The 23,079-nt window shown below is 46.6% G+C and overlaps 1 protein-coding gene across 17 annotated transcripts in view; it reads left to right on the top strand.

The window, feature by feature from the left end:
* Window positions 1-23,079, top strand: part of GRAMD1B (GRAM domain containing 1B) — a 194,198-nt gene that overhangs the window by 95,734 nt on the left and 75,385 nt on the right. The window contains exon 1 of one of the 17 annotated variants that reach the window (XM_073239575.1): window positions 18,497-18,626. The exons of the other annotated variants lie outside the window; for them this stretch is intronic. Coding sequence (XP_073095676.1) covers window positions 18,577-18,626 — 50 coding nt within the window. The 5' untranslated portion in view covers window positions 18,497-18,576. Of the gene's footprint in view, window positions 1-18,496; window positions 18,627-23,079 lie in introns of those variants that run through there. 17 annotated transcript variants of the gene reach the window in all.

Genomic DNA, 23,079 nt, shown 5'->3' with positions numbered 1-23,079 from the left:
CACCCCTCTTTGTTCTTTAATTCCCAGAAAGCTCCTCAAACTCACTACATGAAAAGCAAATTTATAATAGTCTCCCAACCAACCTTCTCTATACATCCGCCTCCCCTAGTCATTCACATTGGAAACCTCTGAGCTATTTTTTTTTACTTGTTCTTCCTCATTTCTCACACAGTTAGTTCTGTCTCTCTTCAGTGTCTCTCTGATTTGTCCTCTGTCCTTTCCCGTGATTACTGCCACTGCCTTAATTAACAACCTTCTAATGTCTTGTGTGGACTATTGCAATAGCCACCTGGCTGATTTCTCTTTCTTTTTTTAACAGCTTTATTGTGAGATAATTCACACACCATATGAGTAACCCATTTAAAGTATGCAACTCAGTGGTTTTTTAGTATATTCACAGATGTGTACGAGTACCACCACAGTCAATTCTAGAACATTTTCATGAGCAAAAAGAAACCCCATGCCTTTTAGATAGCATCCTTCAACCCTAGCTAGGCAACTACTAATCTACTTTCTATCTCTATATTCCCCTATCCTGGACTTTTATGCATGGAATCGTATGTATGTATGTATATATATACACACACACACACACACACACAGACTTTTGTGACTGGCTGTGTCTTTCACTTAGTATAATATTTCAAGATTCAGCCAAGTTGTAGCATGTGTCAATATTTCATTTCTTTTCATAGGGCCATTTTTCATTCTGCAGTCACCCAGGTCAGATTCCCAACTTTTCTTCAAAACCTGAATTTGGCTTCTTATTGCTTAAAAAAATACGGTTGACACCTGGCGTGGCACTCCAGGCCTTCTTCAGCGGGCTCCCTCCTGACTGTCCAGCCTCATTCTCCATTGAATCTTTCCACAGACTCTCCTGGCCCTGACATCCCGACACACCTGTCCTTCACTGAATCTGTCACATAGCTTTTCAAGTCACTAGTCTTTGGTTGTGTCTCTCCTCTGCTTATGCATCTCCTTTCTCTGCCTATGGAAATCCTGTTTATCCTTCAGAATTTAGTGTGACTGTCACCTCCTTGAGGAAGTCATCCAGATTTATCTCATCTCCAAGTAGGGATTAATTAGTCCTTTTCCATTCCCTGAGCATTTTGCCTGGATTCCCATAATGCATTGTCTGGGACTAGATGTCATTCTGTCTTTTATAACATGTTAAGTCTTCTCTGAGACTCAAGAGTTATTCTAATTTTTATTTTCTCATTGTACCATTTGCAAGGCTTCCTGGTGCTCAGAAAGTATTTGCTGGGTAATTGATTGCACCCTTGCGTTTGATTAGTCCTTGCTTTTCAAAGTTATTTATAGATTTCTTCTCTTTGGAACATCAGAATTAAAAACTTTTTGAGGAAAAACCTACCAGTTAGTTTTAATTTAACTCATTTGATTGTTTTTTTTTTTGCAACATGAATTGTCTCAGCATTTAGAAAAATCAGAAAACATAACGTCTCAGAAAAAGAAATCAGTCATGATTCTACCTCTCAGAGATAATCGCTTATTACCATTTTGGTTTATGTCCTTTGAGTGATTTTTATTCATAGAATCTACTCACTCATTCTATATACTGCCCTAAAATTCTTTAACAATATCTGGTCTCTCTACAATAATAAATAGGGATCTCCATAATGACTTTTCAGGGTAGTGTTGCATATATGCAAGTATTTGATCTTTCTCTTCATATTTAACACTTAAGCTATTTCTAATTCCAGATTAGAAATGTCATAGTAACATTCTTCAGATAAAAACTTAGAAGCCAGATTCCCAGGTCAGTGGCTTGTAATACATAGTGCCAAGTTGACCTTCAGAAAGGTGGTTCTAAATCACACATCCAGAGACAAATTAGGAGAGTGTTTGTTTCTTCTCCTGTCCCTGCCTGCTTCTGTGTTATCATTCCTTTTAGTCTTTGCCAATCTGATATGCTACAAGTGGCATCTCAGAGTTGCATTGATTTGAGTGCTTTAATCATTGGTGCCATGCTTTAATGTCCTTATTACCCATTTTTATTTATTTTGTGAATTGCCTTTTCTTTGTTCTTTGCCCACCTTCCTGTTGAGATGTGTCTTTTTCATTGCCCCGGACTCGTTAATATAATAAGGGTATTGATCCCTGTTCATACATACTGTAAGTATTGTCCTGGGAATTTTTGTCCTTTAACTTCAGGCTGATTTTTGGTACATGGAAGTTTGTTTGAATGTTATCAAGTCAATCACTCTTTCCCTTTGTGGTTCCTGTGTTTGGTAATATTCATACAAAGTTCCAATCTTAAGAGTGTACATATTCACCTATGCTTTTTTTCAGTACTTCTGCAATTTTTTTTTTCAATTTCATACATTGGTTCATTTTGATATGAAATGGTATCTACTTTTATAAAACCTAGTGACTACATTTTCAGTCCTGAGGCTAGAAGGGATCTAACAGCTCGTGTCTGTTTTCCTAGCTCTAGGGCGCCAGCCCAGGCTGATGAGTGTCTCTTTTCCAAAGCATGATGGTCTACCACTTCTGGTCAGTCACCACATTTTCCATAATCCCTTCTGAATCACCTCTGCTATTGTGTGCCAGTTATATATTAATAATAGGCTGGCTTGAGGATTAAATTCGCAAATGAGATATATGACCATCTACAGCACACTTCTTGGTATATACTACACTCCATATGTTCTGTTGGGTGAGTAAGTGAATGAATGTGTGAATAAAGTGAATGCACGCATATGTGAATGATGGTGTGAACAGTGATAACAGGTCACTGAGGATATTCTAAGATAGCAGCAGCTCTCCCATTGAAGCAGGGCCTTGGCCAAACAGCAGTGTAGGAAGAGCACATGCCAGTTACACCAAGGGCAATATGGCAGAAGGAAATGTCATGATACAGGTTTTGAGAGGGTGACCGTCTCAGGATTAGGACAGAGCCCGTAGGTGCTCATATATCACGCCTAACATACAGAAGCAAGCGTGAGCCATCCTGGAAGACTAGGGATTCTGAAGGTAACCAGATTTGTGGGAGATTGTCAGGGAAATCTCCCTGGAGAAGGTGCATCGGAAGCAGCACTTTGAAGGAAGGCTGGCACCATATAGGGAGGACTTAGGGAATGAGGTCATTTTATGCAGAGAGAATGATGTAAGCAAGCAGTATTTTTTTTTTAAATTTGAAATAGTGCTTTTTTGTGTGTGCTTCCTTTTCCACCTCCTTTGCTTTTGATCTCACTGTTCCCCTTATTCTCAGCTTTTCTTATCCTATCTGCTTTTAGTGCCATTTAGAAATTGTCATGATGAAAGTTGTTAGTACAGTTGAGAAAGTTATTTTTGAAGTGCCTGAGCTCTCGGGTAGAAAGACACCGGGGAGCAGGAAATAAATTTGACTCAGCAGCCTTATGAGAAGACTCAGTCATAGCAACCTCTCTCCAGCTACACTCGAGGTGGAGATGAAGTTTGTATTGTTTCAGGGTTACCCAGCACATAGTAGGGACTCTCCTATTTAAACGAATCAGTGAATGAGTGAAAACATGCATGGGTTCCCTGAGATGCATAGCTGTTCAGGACGTGGATGAACAGAGATAAACCTGCTGTGGCCTGGGAAGCAGGTGGAGGGTGGATGCTGAAGAGGACGCTTTGAGAGGGTGGCCATTCAGTAAGTTCCTCACTAAGTTTGCTAAAGGAGGAGATCCTAGCCCCTGTAAGCTTGCAGTCTCAAGGAATAGAGGGAGTACAGAAGAACAAGAAAAAGAAGGCTTTGAAGTACAGAGAGGTACTGAGCAGACTCTGGACATAGATGCTGAAAAAACCAGCATACAGGAGCCACTGCTCTTGGCTAGTATGAGACAAAAACTTTTCTTGGAAGTCAAGTAATTGGGTAAAATATTCACAGCCCCAGAGCAGTAGAACAAGAAATAGGCTTCCGCCTCCATCTCTCATAAGGAGTCACCATTTCTCCCATTAGTGTCAGCCTTTATTTCAGGGGTCAGCAAGGTTGAGCCTGTTCACAGTTTTTTTTTAAATAAAGTTTTATTGGGACACAGCCACATTCTTTCATTCACATGTTGTCTACGGCTGCTTTAACTCTCCAGCGACAGGGTTCAGGAGTTACAACACACTGTATGGTCTGCAAAGCCTAATGATAATTACTTCCCGGCCCTTTTCCAAAAAAGTTTGCTGACCTGTGCTTTATAGTATGAATACATGACTAATTTTGAGCTGTTTTTCCATGAGAATCATGATTTGCATCAACCCAGGCAGTTTTCTAAAAGAGTGACCCTTTTTCTCATGGCACGTATTTGCAAGATGACTTAGCTAGCACCAGTCATGTGGTTTGGGATTCAGGCTTCTTTGAAGGACATTCTCTGACCATCTGAGCTGCGTATGAGGCCCACATGGAGTGGCTAGCACCCGAATAATAGGTGATATTAGTTTCTAATATGAATTTGCTGTTCAGTGTATGTCAATATTACAGAGAAACTGAGGTCAGGAATGTTACTAAAGGTGCCCCAGGTCTCGTTAGGTGGCAGGATTGGAACCCAGTCTGCAGGAGAAAAGCTCTTGCCCTAACCACATGCCTGTATTTCCTGCTGTCCCCCCCTGACTCAGCCTTCCCTCCCCACCTCTCCTCCCCTACTCCCATCTCTTGTGACTTGTGGATCGGTCAGCCTGGGCTCTTTGGGATGAAATACCATGTTTCTCTTGGAGCTATTATTCCATAGTCAGTTTCTTTTTGACCTCTACCCCTCCTCCAGTAGTCATTTCTGACCTTGCTCCCCAAGCCCGACTTCCTTGGGGCTACCTCTCCCTGGGAGGCTGATTTTGAGAAGCAAATGAGGTCTTGGGTTCCCTCCACATCAGCAGCTCCTGCCTGATCACTGACCCTTGCCTTGAGCGGTGCCTTTTGCCCAGGTGCTCTGCCCTCTTCAAAGACAGCAGGTACCCGGACAACCAGCTGGAAGGGGCAGCATGGCCCAGTGCTCCAGACACCAAAGTGGCTAGAAGGCAGCGGCTGGGCAGGCTGAGCTGGCATCTCTGACCTTTGTAGAGAGAGGGCGTCCTTAAAGGGACAGCGAGCTCTTTTCTTTCCTGGTGGCTGACTGCCAGTTCAGATGCCAGGGATTTGAAGAGGCCATTGTTCTACAATGGGAGACAGGGCCCAGACCGCCCAGTCTTTTTCTCTTTTCCCGTTACCACTGCGTGTCCCCTCTGATGTGCACCCTGTCGAGGGTGGAGGGACGGTAAGCTCTCTTCAGTCACCCCCCGCCCCCTCCTCCTCCGCTGTCTGACGGAGCCTGGTCACCAAGGCTAAAGAACAGAATAGCCCTCACACAGCCACCGACTCCCTCTCCCCCAGGGCCACGCTCCACTGGAGAATGAATGGGCTCTGCAGGCTGCACTGAAGTGCCCCCATGTGTTGTTTATTTGTCCCAGGTGAGTGGGGCGAGGTGACAGGGCCGATTTTCTACAGGTGCCTTTTGTGAACCATCTGCACCAGAATCATCTCTGGTGCTTGTGAAAACGATAGAATCTTGGTTCCAGTTCCAGAACCTCTGGGGCCCATGAATCTCAGTGTCAACACGTACACTGCAGTCGGAGAACCACAACTCGGTCATTCCCACTCCTGGTCATCAGAATGATGTGGGGACGTACTGAATCAGCGTATCTGTGAGGGGCTCGTGAATTTGAGCCCAGCAGCTTCTTGTTCATGGCATGAGGCTGGTGGAGGTCGGGGGAGAGACATCCAACCTGGGAGGGCTGAGCTGTTGGCAGCGTACATCTCTACCTGCCCCCCAGGGTGTTCTGGGAAATAATCACGGCTGAACAAAAGGCCCTTGGTTGCCTGGAGAATTCTGATGCCATACACCCCACCCAGGCACTGGTATTTTATAGATCCCCATACAAGGGTGTTTGGTGAGTCAAATGCTAGATGGGTAAGAACAGATACCCACTGGGTTTGAATCCTGGCCCCACCGGCTACTATCTCTGTGATCTTAGGTAAGTTTCTCAACCTCTTTGTGCCTCAGTTTTCCCACCTGTAAAGTAGGGATAATTCAGTCCCTAGTGAATAGGGTGTTCATGGGGATTTAAAGGAGTTGTATGTATTAAGTTCTTAGCGCAGCCTAGCACATCAATAGTACTACGTTTTCGTGAAATCTTTTTTATTTTTGGGTAAACTAATCATCCAGGTTGGAGATCAATCATGATTGGAGTAGTCGTGCAGTGGCAAGGTCTCCTGACTAAGGTGGCCCTGGGAAGAGAAGCCTTATATGCTTTAGTAAATGACTAGCAATTCTCAGGTGTGTCTGGGTGATTCTCTGAGGAGGCAGCCCTACCATTTACCCCCCCCCCCCCCCCCCGCCATCTGTTGCCCTATAGAGTGAGGAGAAAAATCTCTGCCTAGTCACCACCTTGAGGTGAGGTTGGTGAGCATTGGAATGCTGTCAGAAGGCCAGAAGCCGCATCTGTAAGACTGAAAGCCCTCTTCAGAGGGAACTGAGGAAAGAGAAAACAAGCTATAGGCCAGAAATAGCTAGACATAAATACAAGGTATTGTAATTACTGTCCACACCCAACTCGATCCCTGAGCTAAATGGGACCTCCGCATAGCCTTCCTGACCTCAAGGAGAATGGACAGAAGTGTCTGTGGGGGCTCCGGGTGGTGGGGGTGGAGTGTAACTGAGGGGGTGTGTGTGTGGCATTACCCTCTGGAGCAGTGTTGGGCCAAAATGGGGCACTACGGTTTGCCGTGCATTCAAGTTTTATTATAACATTTTGGTTTTGCTTCAACCATTACTTTTCTGAAAATGATCCTGTTGGACTAAATTTTTCCATGTTTAGCATCCAGCTCAAGGCTTCTTTTTCTGCCTGTGCTCTCTAATTTGTTTGCATTCATTACTCAGGAGTCACATTTATCCAGCTGCCTTTGGACATGGCATGAGGCCGGAGGAGGTCGGGGGAGAGACGTCCAACCTGGGAGGGCTGAGCTGTTGGCAGCGTACATCTCTACCTGCCCCCCAGGGTGTTCTGGGAAATAATCATGACTGAACAAAAGGCCCTTGGTTGCCTGGAGAATTCTGATGCCATACACCCCACCCAGGCACTGGTATTTTATAGATCCCCATACAAGGGTGTTTGGTGAGTCAAATGCTAGATTATTTAGAAGAAAACAAGCCAGTCTTCTAGGGCATGTCTCATGGATATTTTCCATCTTGATTACAAATGTCAGCATACAGGGAACCTAGCAGTGGGCAGAGTTTTCCTAGCATCCACTCACTCCCACTTGAACATATTTTATAAGATTTCCAGAGACTTTTCTGTTCTTGGTTAGGGTTTTGATACCTTTGGTGGCTCTGAGATCCATGGTGATGGGCAGGAACAGGACCTCAGTGGATTGAAAGACATTTTATCAGCCTCTCTTGGGAGAAGGATTTGGCTACCTGCCCCATTACTTAAGAATACTGATTGATTATTTTAGATACTAATGGTAAAGATCCATTGGTTTCTTTTCTTTCTCTTCTTACTTGGAAGCTGCAGAGAAGATCACTTCTCTGGGTGGGAAACTGGGCCAAGATCAAAAGGCTTTTCTACTTAGAGATTTTTGGAGTCTGTGGATGCATTTCTGGCCTCCAACAGTGGAGGGAAGAGCCTGCCTCTCAATCCAGGGAAGAAGGAGCTACAGAGTAGAAGCAGGCAGACATTCCCTATGGGTTTTCAGTACAAAAAATCAGAAACCCTGTGCTTATTCCTGTCCTGGAGCCTCGCTGGGTGTCATCTGCAGCGGGGCACTGCTCAGCCATAGATGATGTCTCCAAGTTGGAGGCTCCGGATCTACCCGGAAATGGAGACAGGAAACCAGCCTCTTGACCCTTACAAGGAGCTCACCTACTAGGAGCTGCCTGAACTCCCAGTGCCTATGATTTCAAACCCAGTTGTGTCATCGGATCACTTCCCTTTCAAGAAACAAAAAGACCTGTCTTCTTTGGCCTTTTCTCTTTTCTTCTTTTTCAAACATTTGGCCTCTTGTTTTACTTTAAGGCACCTGTCTTTCCACCCAAGCATCCCTTGTTACATTACAGTTTTGTGTAGGGCAGGGTTTCCAGACCCTCACTGTCTTCTTTATCTTATCTGAACAATAACACCTCGTACAGTGGGGTCCTGATTCTGGGCACGCTCCCGCTAGTATTTGCCGTGGGTTTATCATCTCCTTCATCTGCTTCTGTCAATAAAATCCCACCATATTTTAGCTCCGCTCACAGACACCTTGTAGTTTTGGTTCATGCTGAGCCTCGTGGTCCTTGCCCAGTGGGAACCACCCGTCCACACTTCTTCAAGCTTTGTACAGGAAAGGTTCCTCCCGAAGGTCAGGGGCTTATTCTGCAGTACACCTTACACTGGGCAGGCTGGGGTGCCTGTCGGAATGATTGATAGCTTGTGGACTTTAGGAAGGGAATGTGATTTTGGTTAGATTTGATTTCGGTTGGAGAGTGTCGTGCGACCGGGATGTCCTAGCATATATACATGGTGAGTCAGTGTCCCCAGCCTGCCACTTTGTGTCTGATCTCCATAGTCAGAGCTGTCCTGTTCCCTCCCGGCCTCTGCTAGGCTTTGACTGGAAGAGTCGGGTCATGCCAAAACTCTTTACTGAGGAATGGCTTGGAGTCTAAAAGGTAAGAATACCTCCCAGCTGCCCAGCACAGGTGCTCTGGTAACTTGTTATCTCCTCTTCTCTGGAGAGACAGGATGCAGAGGTGGTCAGAAGAGAGAAGGTAGAAGGAGAACAGGCCTCAGTAGCTCACGGCCTGGGTCCTTGGCCCTGCCTGCCTGGGCAGTGTTGCTGCATTTTACTGCCCCTCTCTCTGTGGCCACAGAGCTCAACTCACCACTTTGCTTCTTATTAGCCCTTGGAGATGTGTGAAGAGTGATCATGGACTTCAGAGCAGGAAATAATTTGGGGCGTCCTCTAGACCAGCCCCTACATATGACATTGGGGAAGCCGAGGCCCAGAGAAAGAGTGGGATGTGTCCAAGGTTGCACACCAGTGTCACCTCTGCGCCTGCACCTCACGAAGGTGGATGCCCTCTTATCAAGTGAGTTTTGGATTGTGGCTCCTCCATTAGCTGAAACATCCTCTTTAAGAGTCCGGTATGTGTTGTGCCCCTAACTAGGAGAGGGCCTCTCTTGGGAACAAAAGTATAAGCAGGAGCTGCTCTTGAGGAGGGGGCCTGAGCAGGCTAACTGTCACAGTGGACGTTTGTAGAGAAAAGGCCATACAGAAGGTAAGCCAGAGCGGGGCCTGGCATCCTGACCAAGCAGCGTGCGTGCACCTGCAGAAAGCCAGGCACTAGACGGCACTTCCCGGGGGCCAGGCCTCTGTGCCGTCGCGGGGATGTTCTGTGTGCCCGTGTGAGAGCTCCTTTGGTTGCCCCCTGGAGAGTCTGGGCTGAGTTAAAGAGTGATCAGCATGCTTGAAAAATGAGCTCTGGAGCTTTGCTTTCCATCCGGGTTTTCTGTCCTGGCTGGCCCCTTTGACCACCCAAACTCCTGAGACACGCGGGCATGTGGAGAGGGGTCAGGAGGCCACAGCAGCCTTTCTGGCACACACCAAGGACCCCCAGCTTGGGAGACAGTCATTGCTTCACCTAGGATTCCTTCCAGCTCCTCATGATCACCCTCCCCACCCTCCCCACCCCCGACACAGTGCTTGTCCCCCCTTCCACACCAGCTCCCAGGGCAGTGCAGGGGCCTAACAGTGGCGTTTCCACGTTGTGAGCTTTATTAGCTGCCAAAGCTGGCTGGTTCTCTGTAGATTAAAGGAAGAGTGGGCAGGGGGTTCAGGGAGATGGAGGGACTGGTCACACGGCCCAATCCTTCCACCAGTGGTCAAAGGGATTCAAGATCTGTTCTTAGATCCAACATGTCAACATCTTTAACTGGGGCACCAGCAAGCAGGCTTCCTTCTTTAATACCTTTATCCAGGATTAAGGAGGGGTCAGGTACCTCTACAAATAGGTGATTTGCAGAGGGGCTTAGTCTCTCCTAATACCCTGCACTAGACTGAGACAGAAGCCATAGCGTGGGCGCCTGCCTGTCCCAAGGGCCCAGGATTCTCTGTAGAAATTCCAGACTGGTACAGAATTCCTGGTTCAGATTCAGCCTCTTTCTTAGACCTCAGTAATGCTTCCTACAGCGCCTCCCTTTTCACACACATTCCTTCCTGGTAATCAGGACATGCCTTAGGTTGGAAAGAGACCCTGGAAAAGACTCATAGATTTGCCTGCAGGAGGTTTATTGGGAAGCGCTCTTGGGAACCAACCTGTAAATGAGGGAATCAGGATCAGAGAGAGGGAGAACTTAAATTCTGATGCACTTGCAAGAGGCTTTGGCCAATCCCACAGAAAGCTCTGGTTCTGGAATGGCCCCAGAGTTATCCTAAATAGAGGAAAGGGACAGGTGTTTGGATACCCCTGCAGACTTGCCTTTAGGTGTGGTCTGTCTTTAGGGAGGGGACGCCTCTTCAGTGAGGCGGCTGTTTGGTGCAGGGTAGTTCCCAAAGAGGTGCTCAATTGTGAGCCAGGCAGCTGTGCAAATGGGTGCCTCCTTCTGGCAGAGAGCAGTGCACTAAGGTAGCCATTACACTACAACATTGCTACATGTCTAGGACTGTAGGACGTGGTGCGTGGCCTTACTGTCTTCCTCACAGTCACACTCCTAGAGAGCAGGTGTTATCTGCCTTTGACAGACATGGGGAATGTCTGAGGGGAGCTAGTGGCAGACCATATCCAGAACTTGGTGACCCTGGGTGGATCCTCTTTCATGTTAGCTGTGATAACCCTGAGATTGTGGGTAACAACTTTAACTTCTGTAATTAAATATTTAGATATGTGCCCATGTTTTAAGTCTCCAGCCTCATTTGTAGCCACCCTCCTGGCAGTTTCTTGGTTCAGGGCCTTCCCACATGGCGGTTAGGATCGCCTAGAAAGAAGACAACTGGCCTCTGTTGGGTGAGATTCTGAGGCCTGTCCTGGAGCCACTGGTCCAGCTGTCACCCTCTTCATAGTCTCCACTGTCACTCCGTTATGCCTCTCTGCAGCTCTTGGGCACCACTTACACTCCTGCTACCACCTGCTTCCCGTAGATGATTGACTTATGCTCATTTTCCCCAGTCCCATTTTTTTCCTCCCCAGAAGTCAACTCCAGTCCCTGCCTGGACCGTCCCACATATGAGGTGTAATGTTCTTGACCACCTGTCGGGGCGGTGCTTTCTCTCTGGGGAGAACACTGCAGTGCCTGCCACCTTGTGTGGCTTCTTTCCATGGCCACAGAGCACCCACTCTAATTCTGAAGATCTAGAAAAAGGAGGAGTCTTCGTTCTCTTTTCTCACTGCATTTTAGAATATCACCAAATTCACCCACACGAGCTTGTCTTACCTTTCAAAGACAGCAATTTTCAAAACCAGAGGAGTAGAGCTAATGTAATTGGGTGGAATTAAAACCCCCAAATCAGGGAAAAGACAACACAGGAGGATCTGACCTTTTAAGGTCTCCTAGTCCCTCATGAGTGACATCTGAGATGTACTCACTAAACTTGTATATGTGCTCATAATCTCTTTGACTCAGTGTCTTTCCTGTGAAATTGGGATAAAAAGAGTAAATGAGATAAAAGCCAATGCACCCTTTATAAAGTACCTGGAACAAGGCCTGGCACATAGTTCTCAATGAATGTTAAATCTGATTATTATATGGTAAATCATAAAAGAGGAAAAATGTCTTGGGTTAAAAAAACAGTTTGACTTCTAGAAAATACAGAGTATTTGGCGATACTTTCTGTAAGTAAATTCTGTAAGTAATTTCATTACTAGAGAGTTAAGGCTAAAACTGTATGGACCAGTGATTCCTAAACTTTTGCTCCACATGTATAATTACCTGGAGATCTTTAAAAACCACTGATGACTGACTCTCACCCCCAGACCCTCTGATCTAATTGTATGGGGTGTGACCTGGGCATTGGGCTATATAAAAACTTCTAGGTGCACCAAAGTCTAGGAACCACTAGCATAGACCATTCAGGGAATTTAGAATTGATTCTGGCTGTATTTCTAGAGTTGATGGTTGGGAACATTTAGAAAAGAAAAAGGTGATACTCAGGAGCTAATTGGGCATGCTTGGCGAAATGGGCTTTGACTAACCTGTGGTAGGAACCCTAACCCCAGCCAGTTGTGTTCCCTGTGGACTAGGAGCTAAGGCTTTTTATTCTATGCGGTTGCATTTGGCTTTAGGAAAGGCTTTTGTACATGCTACAGTTTGCCCTAAAGGGCGGACATTGGTTTGGAGGCAGTGTGGTATACCGTAAAGTGAGCTTGGGTTAGAGCCATTTGAATCCTCAGGTCTCTCCCCCACATGCTTCTAGCCATTCCCTGCTTCAGGTTTTAATTATGTAAACATCACTGTTCCTCATGTGAGAGATGCAGTATTAATGACAGGTCTTGGGTTACAGCTGGGTCAGAGGCAATCAATACACCCATTTGGACACCCCTAACTCAGTTCCCATGGATTCAAGTCTGGGTTAGGGAACTCAGGGCAGAGGGGAAATCTGTGGACCATTGGTTATCTTGCATTAATGGTTCATGAAACACGGTTGATATCCTGCGCGTTAATTCTGGAAAGAGTTATTTCATGGGGTCTCCCAAGTACCTGAGGACCTGTGTACACCAATTCCTTTACACTGCAGACTGACTTAAGAGACCTTCACTGGCGCCTTCTCATATCTTGAATTCCTTGGATATACACGGATCACTATACCTAACTATTTAATTTCTTTTTTCTCTTCTAAACTTCATGAAACACTATTGTGTTTATATGTCCCGTGTGTGCTTGCCCCTCCTCCCCTCCTTGCCTGCAGAATGATGGAAGCAGCATTTCAGCAGGATGCTGAAAGCACTCCGGAGTCACAGGGCTAGCAGACAAATCCGCTGTCTCTGTGATCTGCGGAAATTAATCTCTGAGATATCTCAATTTTCCTCATTTGTAAAGTAGGACTGATGTAAGAGTTAAATGAGCGAATACATATTACATGTATAAAAACCGTGTCTGGCTCATAGAACCCTCTAGTTCTTTCAGCCATTGTATTATTACTGCATGACTGGAGGGCAGGGTTGATGTCTTACTCACCTGGGCTGCTTTTTTGTCTCATCGCTCTAACAGTGTGTCGGTGAGCATCCAGTCGGGAGACAGAAACCAAACCCATAAGTTGAACGGGGAAGATGTAATATTAAGAATCATTAATAAGTAGAAGCATGCAGGGGACTCAGAAGCGTGCAGGAGTAAAGGATGTAGGAGCACCACTGCCTCTAGGGCTGAGGCAGGGCATCCAGTGAGGGGATGAACTTGTAAGGGGACCCCCACCTGAGGCAGAGATTCAGAGCTCATTAGAGGGGCTGTGGCTTGGCCCAGTGTATGGCATGGAAGGATCCTGAGGTGCCACAGGAGGGACAGATAACCTGGAAACCACCCATTGGGGTGCCAGTAACACCAGGAAGCTAGCAGTATGGCCACAGGGCACAGCTCCAGCCTCCCAAGGCAGGGCCGAGAAGGGTGGATTTGGATCTGAGGGGCAATTAGGAGGACAGTGGAACTTACCCTGTGGGGTTGTTGAGGGTTAATGCACCACTACGATTGCAATGGGTCATGATTACACGCAGTAGCCCTGCAAGAGCCTTTTACCTCACAGGTGTTTGTTGAGGAAGTATGCAGTGAGAATCTGGATTTTAGGCATGTGTGACCCTGGGCAAGGATAGGCTTCCATGCTCCGTTTCTTGATTAGTTTGATTAAATAAAAGTTTTGTAATAAATAAAATATGGGCCTTGCACATGATCGATTCTCAGTAAACGTTAGCTCTCTGTTCCGTTCCTTCTGTGACTTACCCACACGCTTCAGAAGCCTGCTCGATGCTTCTGTGCCATGAAAACACCTGTGGTTTGGACAGTGGCAGTACTAATAGAGTCAGGTTCAGTTTTGCCTGTTGTTCCCCGTATCTCAACAAATTCAGATTTAGTTAAAATGTTTGAAGTACCTACAGTGTTGGAAGCCTTTTGTTTTTGTCGGATGGGAGTGGGATTCAAAGAAATAAGAAGACCTCATCCTTCATCATTGCTGCCTCTCGTGTTCTCGTCAGCAGTATCCATCCGGCACTCCGGGTGAACGAGCACTGTGTAGACACTGACCTTCTTTTTGTAGAAAGTGATTGGACGGTCGGGGTTGACTGGGACTGTTCGGTGCGACTGGATTTTCCGGTGTGTCTTAATTTCTCCTCTGCCCTCCGATTCCTGCAGGTCTTCTTCCAAAGGCCCTTTTGATACCACACAGAACTCTCAGACACCTCTTTTCCTTCCAGAAATAGACACTAATGTCAGTTTTTTGTGTCTGTAAGGGAACAGTTTAATTCAGAAAAAAGTACCCACTTTTACGTCAGTTTTCTAAATTCATTTACAGAAAAGCAGTTTGGGAATTTAGGCACCAAAAAGCTGAGCTGTTAAACTGTGGAGGCATCGGTTCCATGTGCGGAAGTCTGCTTAGCTTTGTTCTAATGCGCTCTTACGCTAGCTGGCCTCTTCAGAGTTTGTGCTGTGACTTTCAAGGAGGATGAGGGGGGTGGTGTGAATCTATAAACACAGGGAAAAACAGGCCCTGCTCTGCTGTGACAGTCAGCAGCACCTTTTCATATGCAGTGGAATGGTTAAGAGTAGGTTAAGAGTTAGCCAGTCTAGGTTTCAGATACGTGCCCTACTGTTTAGTGACTTTCCCATAGTATATAGTTAATAAACCTTTTACCTCTTTGTTTCCTCATCAGAAAAATGGGGATGATAAGTCCGTGTTTCTTAACATTATTGGTAGGAGTAAATGAGATCATTCACATCAGAGATCTGGCAAATTACGTTATACATAGAAAATACTCTGTCTATTTCTATTTAGTATTAGGATAATTTTGACTTCATGTAGCTCAAGTGAGGAGTTTGTAATCATAAAAGGAAGGCTTACATTTATAACACAGTAGACATAGTCCAGATTTTCTGATTTGATTGCTTTGTAACTTTCTTCTTATTTAATGAGGTCCAGTTTGGGAGGGGCAGGTGGCAAAGAATATTTTTGTGATTGAGGAAATGACATGGATGCATCCCATGTATCTTAAGGAGCTGAGATTTCCCTTAGCTCCAGACTCAGTTGAAGGTTTCTGAGTACCTGTCTCACTACTAGATGATATCTTTCATTATGTTTTTCAAAAGTAGCTAGTGATAATACCAGTCATTTTCATTTGTTGAACAGATACTCTTGTGTCAGATACAGTGAAAAGCTTGGTACAGATGTTTATGTCTTTTAATCCTCACACAATCCAGTGAGATTCTGTTATTTTTGTGACTGAAGATTAAGTCTGGAGCTGAGTAAGACTAACTTTGCTAAGGTCACAAAATTAGTAATTAAGAGAATCAGCATATGAAGTCAGCATTTTAACCCAATGCTATCCTTCCAAACCATGAAGATACACTGTAGGGCCATGTAGAGCTGTTTGGGAAGAAAGATGAATCTGTGCACTTTATAGTGGAATGTGCAAAGCCTCTGAAAAGTTCGTGTGATTTGTCCAATATCCCACAGTAGTGGGTCAGCCAAGACCGTGTGCTGGCTTGTTGACTGCACCAACCCTTTTGTTTACTGTCTTAATGGAGGACAGGACAATTAGTACAAAGGCACTTACTGACCCAGTACTTCTACATGTCAGAGGGACATGGACAAGCAGCGTACAATATTCTTAGGGAGATAAAACCAACAGATTTGAACAGAATCTGCAGTGGAATTCTAAACTGTGCGCTGTAGTTTGGAAGGGCAGGGTGGATGAGGCAGCCGACTTTTCTTAGGCGCTTCTCCATGGCCATGCCTTCATTTTTTTTTTTAATGTTTTATTAAGGTATTATTGATATACACTCTTATGAAGGTTTCACATGAAAAAACGATGTGGTTGCTACATTTACCCATATTATCAAGTACCCCACCCGTACCCCAATGCAGTCACTCTTCATCAGTGTAGTGAGATGCCACAGATTCACTGTTTGCCTTCTCTGTGCTACACTGCTCTCCCCGTGACCCCCCACACCATGTGTACTAAACATAATACCCCTCAGTCCCCTTCTCCCTCCCTCTCCACCCTCCCTCCCACACCCTCCCTTTTGTAACCACTAGTCCCTTCTTGGAGTCTCTGAGTCTGTTGCTGTTTTGTTCCTTCAGTTTTGCTTTATTGTTATACTCTACAAATGAGGAAAATCATTTGGCATTTGTGTTTCTCTGCCTGGCTTATTTCACTGAGCATAATGTCCTCCAGCTCCATCCTTGTTGTTGCAAATGGTAGGATTTGTTTCTTTCTTATGACCATGCCTTCATTTTATTCCATCATTTTTTCAATAGTGTAAGAGAGGAAACATGTATTAGTAGCTTTTTCAGATGAAGAAACTGAGGCCAAGGTGGGGGTAGTTGGGTCAGGATCACAAGCCAGAAAGCAGTAAAACTGAGCTTTGAATGCAGATCTGACTCCAAAGTCCAAGATCTTTCCATGGAATAACAGAAGGGGCAGGTGGGCAGTCTAAAGTGAGGAACGCATTTCAGAAGAGGCAGGACTTGAGTCAAACTTGTAGAGGTGGGGCAGTGCTCACGTCCCAGGGAATTGCCAGTAAACCTTTCTTTGGAATTGAAACTCCTCTAGGTGATGAGGTGGGAGCCAGACAGCCCAAACTCACGTGCTTCCTAGATAGAAGAGCGAGGCTGGTCTTCTGTCAACAGGTTGCAGACAGAAACAATCCTGGAAAGGCCATTCATGATGAGCTTGTAGGTTTTGGTGATCCCAGTGTGAGAATTTTTACCAACAGAAGTCTAAGGAGTGTTAGTTAGCTCCCAGCCCCAGTCTGGTGAGCAGGTCGCAGGTCACTCAGTGGATTATAATCACTCACCTTCAGCATGTTATTCTCTGCAGCTGCAGCAGACAGACAAAACTCTGTCCTTTAGGAACGTCCAAAAAGTGCAAAGTGTGGTCCGTGGCATAAGCAACACAGGCATCACCTGGGAGTTTGCTAGAAAGGCCAACTCAAGCGCCCGCCACTAGACACACTAGGTCAGGATCTGTGGCTTAACAAGATCCTCCGGTGACTGCACTTGGGGAGCACTGAGCGAACCATCGCCCTCAGATGCACTGTTGTTTATTTTGACCCAGGTTTTGGCTTCCCTTGCTGCTCTCCTCAAAAGATGACAGTGGCACCCCAAAGACTCAGTCGTGTTTGGGGTATTATGTAGCAAATTATCATTGGATTTCAAGCCCGATGGTTTGGATTCCCAGCTTAGCCTTTCTTGATGTGGGACTTCCCACCTTTCTAGGGGTCACCATCCTTATGAGATGTGCTCATGATTAGGCCCACATAGATGGTTGTTGAGGAAATGAAAGACATTAATGTGAGTGAAGGTGCTTTGTAAGCCATCAGCGACTCAAAATATTCATTAATACCATTATTGAATGAAATACCTCTCATCTGAAAGAACATTCCTTTGGGGGCTGTTTCAGTACCAATACTGCATTTCAGTGAATGGACAGGAGAAAAAAACAGTTTCAGAAAGTGCAGTTTAGAGCTTGAAAACACTGCTTTCTCATGACTGTAAGTACTTTGCTTGAGTGCTGTTTTTCTCATATGTGAGAGTCTGACGTGCTGGAGAAGCGAGTACCGCCCTCTGATGCCTGATCCTGCCTTGAAAGTCCGGGAGAGGTTACCCCAAAGAGACCCAGGCCCCCAGCCATTTTCTTTTGCAGCTCGTGGTCTCCAGTGCCACCTTCCTCCTGTCCTCTATTCCCAAGGCTCAGGCAGTGAGTACAGCTGTCGTCCTTTGAAAGATGCAAGGCTCTATTTTGAGCCAGGCGCTTGTGTTTTGACATAGCGTCACCTCCTTGATACAGGTAGATCTAATAGGCCACACCTGGGCAATCGTTGGTGCCCCAAAGGGAGCAGAATCTCTCGGGAGCATCGCCTTGTGTTTTGTCAGATTTGGGGACCAAGAGGACATAACGCCCTCAGCCCCAGTGGCTCTGGCCCCGGAGCAGGCATGAATAATTGAGAGCCGGCAGGCCGGCTGCACCAGAGTTGCATTATGTAAAGCGGCTGGCGCGCAGGGTGCGCGCGCGGGGCTGCGCTGAGAGGGGAGCGTGTCTGAGTGTGTGCGCGTGCGTGCAGGGCTGGGGAACAGCTGTCTGAGCGAGTCGGAGGGAGAGAGAAAGGAAGCGAGGGCGAGAGGGACTTCTGTAGGCTGCACGACCACACCAAACAACAGCCGCGGGGGGTGGGGGTGGGGGTGGGGGAAAGGAAAATCAAGGGGAGTCATGCTTAAAATTCCCGAGCGGTGCTAAACAGCAGAGAAAGGCAGCTCCCCCAGCTTATGAGAACCCTGCCCCCGCTCCCTTCCCCGGTAGAAACAGGGGCCGTGGGCTGGTCATGGAGGTGAGTGCCCTCCACCGTCCTCAGGGCCCCCCGCTCCCCGCCCCCGCCCCCCACTGCCCAATGCATGAATGAATGAGTTCCTCTCTGCACTGCACTCCACTACCGTTCCTAATGGCTTCCAGGTTAGTGCTAACTTGTGCTGACGCTTGTGTGTGTGTACGTGTCAGTCTATCTTTGTTTCCTCCGGGGATTATATTTTTTTTGAAGGGGTGGCTATGCCCAGGGGTCGGGTTGGAGCCCTGGGGGCCTTGGTCAGCACCTATCTATCACCTCACGTGCCTTTTCCAGCTGGTGCAGGCTGCTCAGAGATGCTGAGAACACAAGCCTTTCAAGGCTGAGTAAAGCCGGAGTCCATGTTGTTCGCTTCTGTTCTGTGTTGGGGGATCTGCAAGCAGCCGGTGTGACATCATGCTGCAGAGATGCCACATTCTTTTCCTTCTCACCCCCATCCTTCCCTCCATCATCGTAGCACTGCCTGAGCTGAGCTTTGGAGCACTGAGGGTGGGGGCGCTGGTCAGGTGGAAGAAGGGGTTGGGTTGGGGCTGACGGGTTCCCCTAGGCCAGCGAGACTTAGTCAGGGTCCTCTGACTTGGAGAAAGGAGGGCAGAGGAGTGAATAGTGGTGCGTCATGGAGAGCTGGCCGGAGTTTCTGGGGGAGGTGTGGGCAGGCCATGTGCCCCTGTTCTTCACCCACTGACGGACCTCTGCGGTGCCCCTGGTGGGGTACAGGTGACCAAAGCAGTGGTCAGCAAGGAATGGGAGGCAGGCTGGGGGGTTATAAGGCAGGCCACCCTCTCGAATATGGACAGATAGTGCTTTCCCCACAGAGGGAGAGCCATGGGACAGATGGGTCTGGCTAGCGGAAGGAGGGGATGAGGAGGGGAAGTCCATAGCTCCTGTCTCAGGGAAATGAAGGGATTTGTTTATTCTTTGACTTAGCTGGCATTTGGCTCAGAGATTTACCATGTGTTTTCAGAAAATAGATACCCAGTGGCTGGGCCTTACTCCCCCACACCTCCTTGCATTGTTGGTTATTTGCTTGATTTAGGCAAGTGGAGGGGTGGGGGAGGACTTGGAGCTCTGTCTCCCTGGGGACTCAGCCAAGCGCTCAGCCAGGGCTGGAGAAAGGGATCTTTGCCTTCTCCAGCACTTGTTAGCAGACTGGGCTTCTCTGAACCCTGCCTTGACCCTCTGCTTCGCACCTCTCCTCTCTCCCCAGCTAGTCCCCAGAGGTGGGCATGTTTCTCTCCTGTGATTTGCCTAGCACTCGACAGGTTAGAGAAGTTTAGGACCAGGGTAGAAAAAGCTGGCCTTGGAGAAAGGAAGGAGAAAGGGATGTTTTGGGAAGTTGCCTCTGTCAGGAGAGTGTCAGAGTCAAGGCCATGGAAGGTAGTACCCCATAGGGAGAGAATGAGGAACTCATAAAAAAAAGTCTTTCTTTCCTGGCCCTACACATTTCCTCTGCAGGCCCTTCCCTCAACTTATGGAGTCTTCGAGCACAGGTTCCTTGTCTGTGGGACACAGGCACCCTCCTCCCCAACTTGACAGAAGAGAAGCAGGCTCACAGAAGAGACCTTGTCAAGGTCCTGCATTGTTAGAACAGGGGTTGGCCACCTGTTTCTGTAAAGGCCAGATAGTTAATATTTTAGGCTTTGTGGTCCATGCCGTCTCTGGTGCAACAATTCAGCTCTGCTTTGGACAGGGGGAACAGCCACAGACAATATATGAACAAATGTGTGTGGCTGTGTTCCCAATAAAACTTTATTTATGGACTCTGAAATTTCCACTTCATATCATCTTCACATGTCACAAGCTCTTCTTGTGCTTTAGCCATTTCACAATGTAAAAACTATACTTGGCTTGTGGATCATATAAAAATGGGCTGCAGGCTGGATTTTGCCGGTGTGTCGTGGTTTGCTGGCCCCTGAATCAGAGAGTCCTGATTAGAAAGTTCTGATGATCACCTCAGAGAAGTGTGCAGCCGCCTTTCCTAAGCATGGCTGCACATGTGCACCTTTTATTCCCGGTTACAAGACAGGGCTGGATTCAGTTTTCCTAATGACCTGGGAACCTCCCAGTACTGCTCTGGGCTCATCAGGGAAAAGCTCAGCCTATCTGTAAGCCAGGCAGTATAGGGTCCAATAGAATAGAAGAATGTTTGTTGTAGAAAGAGGGGAAACATTTGCTAAGAACTTGACCTCTTCAGATAAGAGAATCTCTAAGGGCTATGGTTTTACATCTAGACTGGAGATGTTCATATAAATGTCCAGAATTGTAGGATAACCTGAGTTGGTGTGAAAACTGGGTAGATTCTTTATCATCCCTCTGAAACTCAGGTTCATCTGATTGGGGGAAGGCAGGGGGTGGTCCTTGTAGGGATCTGCACACATACGTTACACACACACACACACACACACACTCTCTCTCTCTCTCTCTCTCTCTCTCTCTCTCTCTCTCTCTCTCTCTCTCTCTCTCTCTCTCTCTCTTTTGAGCCTATAGACTATAGCCAGGGACTCGTAAGAGAACAGTGACTAATTCCAAATTGCCCTGACTCAGAAGGTGAATCCAAAAATATATGTTTGCTGTCTGATTAGCAAAGCAATGGGGTGATGGCTATGCTCTATTCAGAGCTCATCGGAGCACTGCTTGCAGTATACACCCATTTCTGGGCTCCCCAGTTTAAGGGGGATTGAAATGAACTGGAATTCATTCAGAGGAAAGTGAACCCAATGGCTGAGGGAGCCGTAGCTATTCTATGGAAGGATGGCTGGAGGGACCAGCAAATCTGGAGGAGAAAGGACTGAAGGAGCAGGAGAGCCATGTTTCAACTGCACGTGAAAGAGGAATGAGATTTACTCTATGGCTGCCAAAGTAGTAAAAATAGGACCTTTGGTAGGAAGCCACATGAAACAGTTTGAGTGTCAAGTAAGAGTTGTCCAAGATGAAATGAGTTACTTTATGGGTGAACTACTTCTGTGTCACTTGAGGCATAATCTAACAAAGATTTGGTGGAGATATTGTAGAAGAAACGATTTTTAACTTAAGAAAATAGGTTTGAGGTGTTTCAATCGTCCCACCCAAAGAAAGGAAGGTAGGAACAGAAGAGGGTTATAGCTAAGAAACTGACCTCAAGCCTGGGAAAGCCTGATTAAAAGAGAATGGTATTAAGTGCATTGTTACAGAGTTATTTTAATCATAAGGAACTTTCTGATGGTAGCAGGAGACAATGAGAAAGATCACAAAGGGAAGAAACCCTGGTCCTTTGTTCCCTGAATATATTGTAAATTAGGGTAAATCCTCTCTTGGGTGACTTAGGTATCTGCCTGCAGTCAAGCAGCCTGGCTGACAGCTTATAGTCCTCTTTGTTCTTAAATTCTATGATTTTTAACATAATGGCTATTCTTCTGCCTGTTTCTGTTTGAGCTCTAGCAGCATAGTAAGTCATAACTAGGTTTGAACCCATACGGTCTGGAAGAGGTTAGCCACACACTTGGCTCTGAGAGCAAGGTCACGCAGCCGTGATAAGAGGGACGGGTGTACTGAATGCTGTCATTTGCTTCGCATCCCCCCACACGCCCCTGAGTCTGACTGCCTGGCTGGTAACTTTATTCTGACAGCATGGCAGCAATCTCTGGTGTCTGAGATGGTGTGGCTGAATTAACTAGCAGAAAAGCTGGTACTGCTGAATTCACTAGGAGCCCAGACTGCCTGGATCATCTTTAGGTCTGATTCCTGCTGTCTCAGAGAAGCTACCCTCTCCGGGGTTCACAGCGTATGCTTTATACACTCCTTGTCGTCCTCCTTTCAAGTCTTTGTGGAGGTTAGGTGGCATTCGTGGCTGAAGCTCATGTTTGCCCCCAGTTGTACCCAGGGCAGGTGCTGAGTCAGGACTGCCTGGCTCCCTTGGCAGGTGGTGGTGTGGGGAGATGTTTTGCTCCAATCCGCATGATGTTAATTTCATGTCTGTTTCTCCCACCGGTTTGTGAGTTCCTTAGAAGTAGAACCTGTAACCCTTATGCCTAGAACATCACATGGCACAAAGCATGGTCACTTCACCTGTTTGTTGGGTGTATCCTGCACCAGTTCCTTACAGTTTTAGGAGCGACATCACCCTTGATGGCTATGCTTAGAAGCAGCTAGGAGTTCTTTTTGATTAACTCCTCTCTGCCTTGTTCCAGTGATTGGTGGCCTCCCAGTGAACTGGAAATCTCTTTCAAGGAATGGGCTTCCTGGGATAGCTTGGCACCTTTCTGCTCCCACAAGGTCCCATCCGCCTGAGCGCTGAGCCTTCTGAAATACGTTGGGAGGGATGGAACTTAGATTTGGCTGGGATTAATAGTGAGCCAAGTTTAAAAGGAGTCCCTACTGTGTGCCTGATACCATGTTTAATATCGCCTATTTTATTTTTGTGTATCTACAAAAAACTATCACACGGTCACTGCCCTGTGCACCCTTGGGATGAATATGTATCACAAAGTTAGAGGCACACAGTAGATGCTCAGTAAATGCCTGTTTAATGATGTCAAATCAGCAAGGTTAGCTTAATTTCTAGACTGAGAAGCTCAGATACAGCTA

Source organism: Manis javanica, chromosome 6 (assembly GCF_040802235.1).
Source record: "Manis javanica isolate MJ-LG chromosome 6, MJ_LKY, whole genome shotgun sequence".
NCBI classification, from domain to species: Eukaryota; Metazoa; Chordata; class Mammalia; order Pholidota; family Manidae; genus Manis; species Manis javanica.
This window is presented reverse-complemented; position numbering and strand designations above follow the sequence as displayed.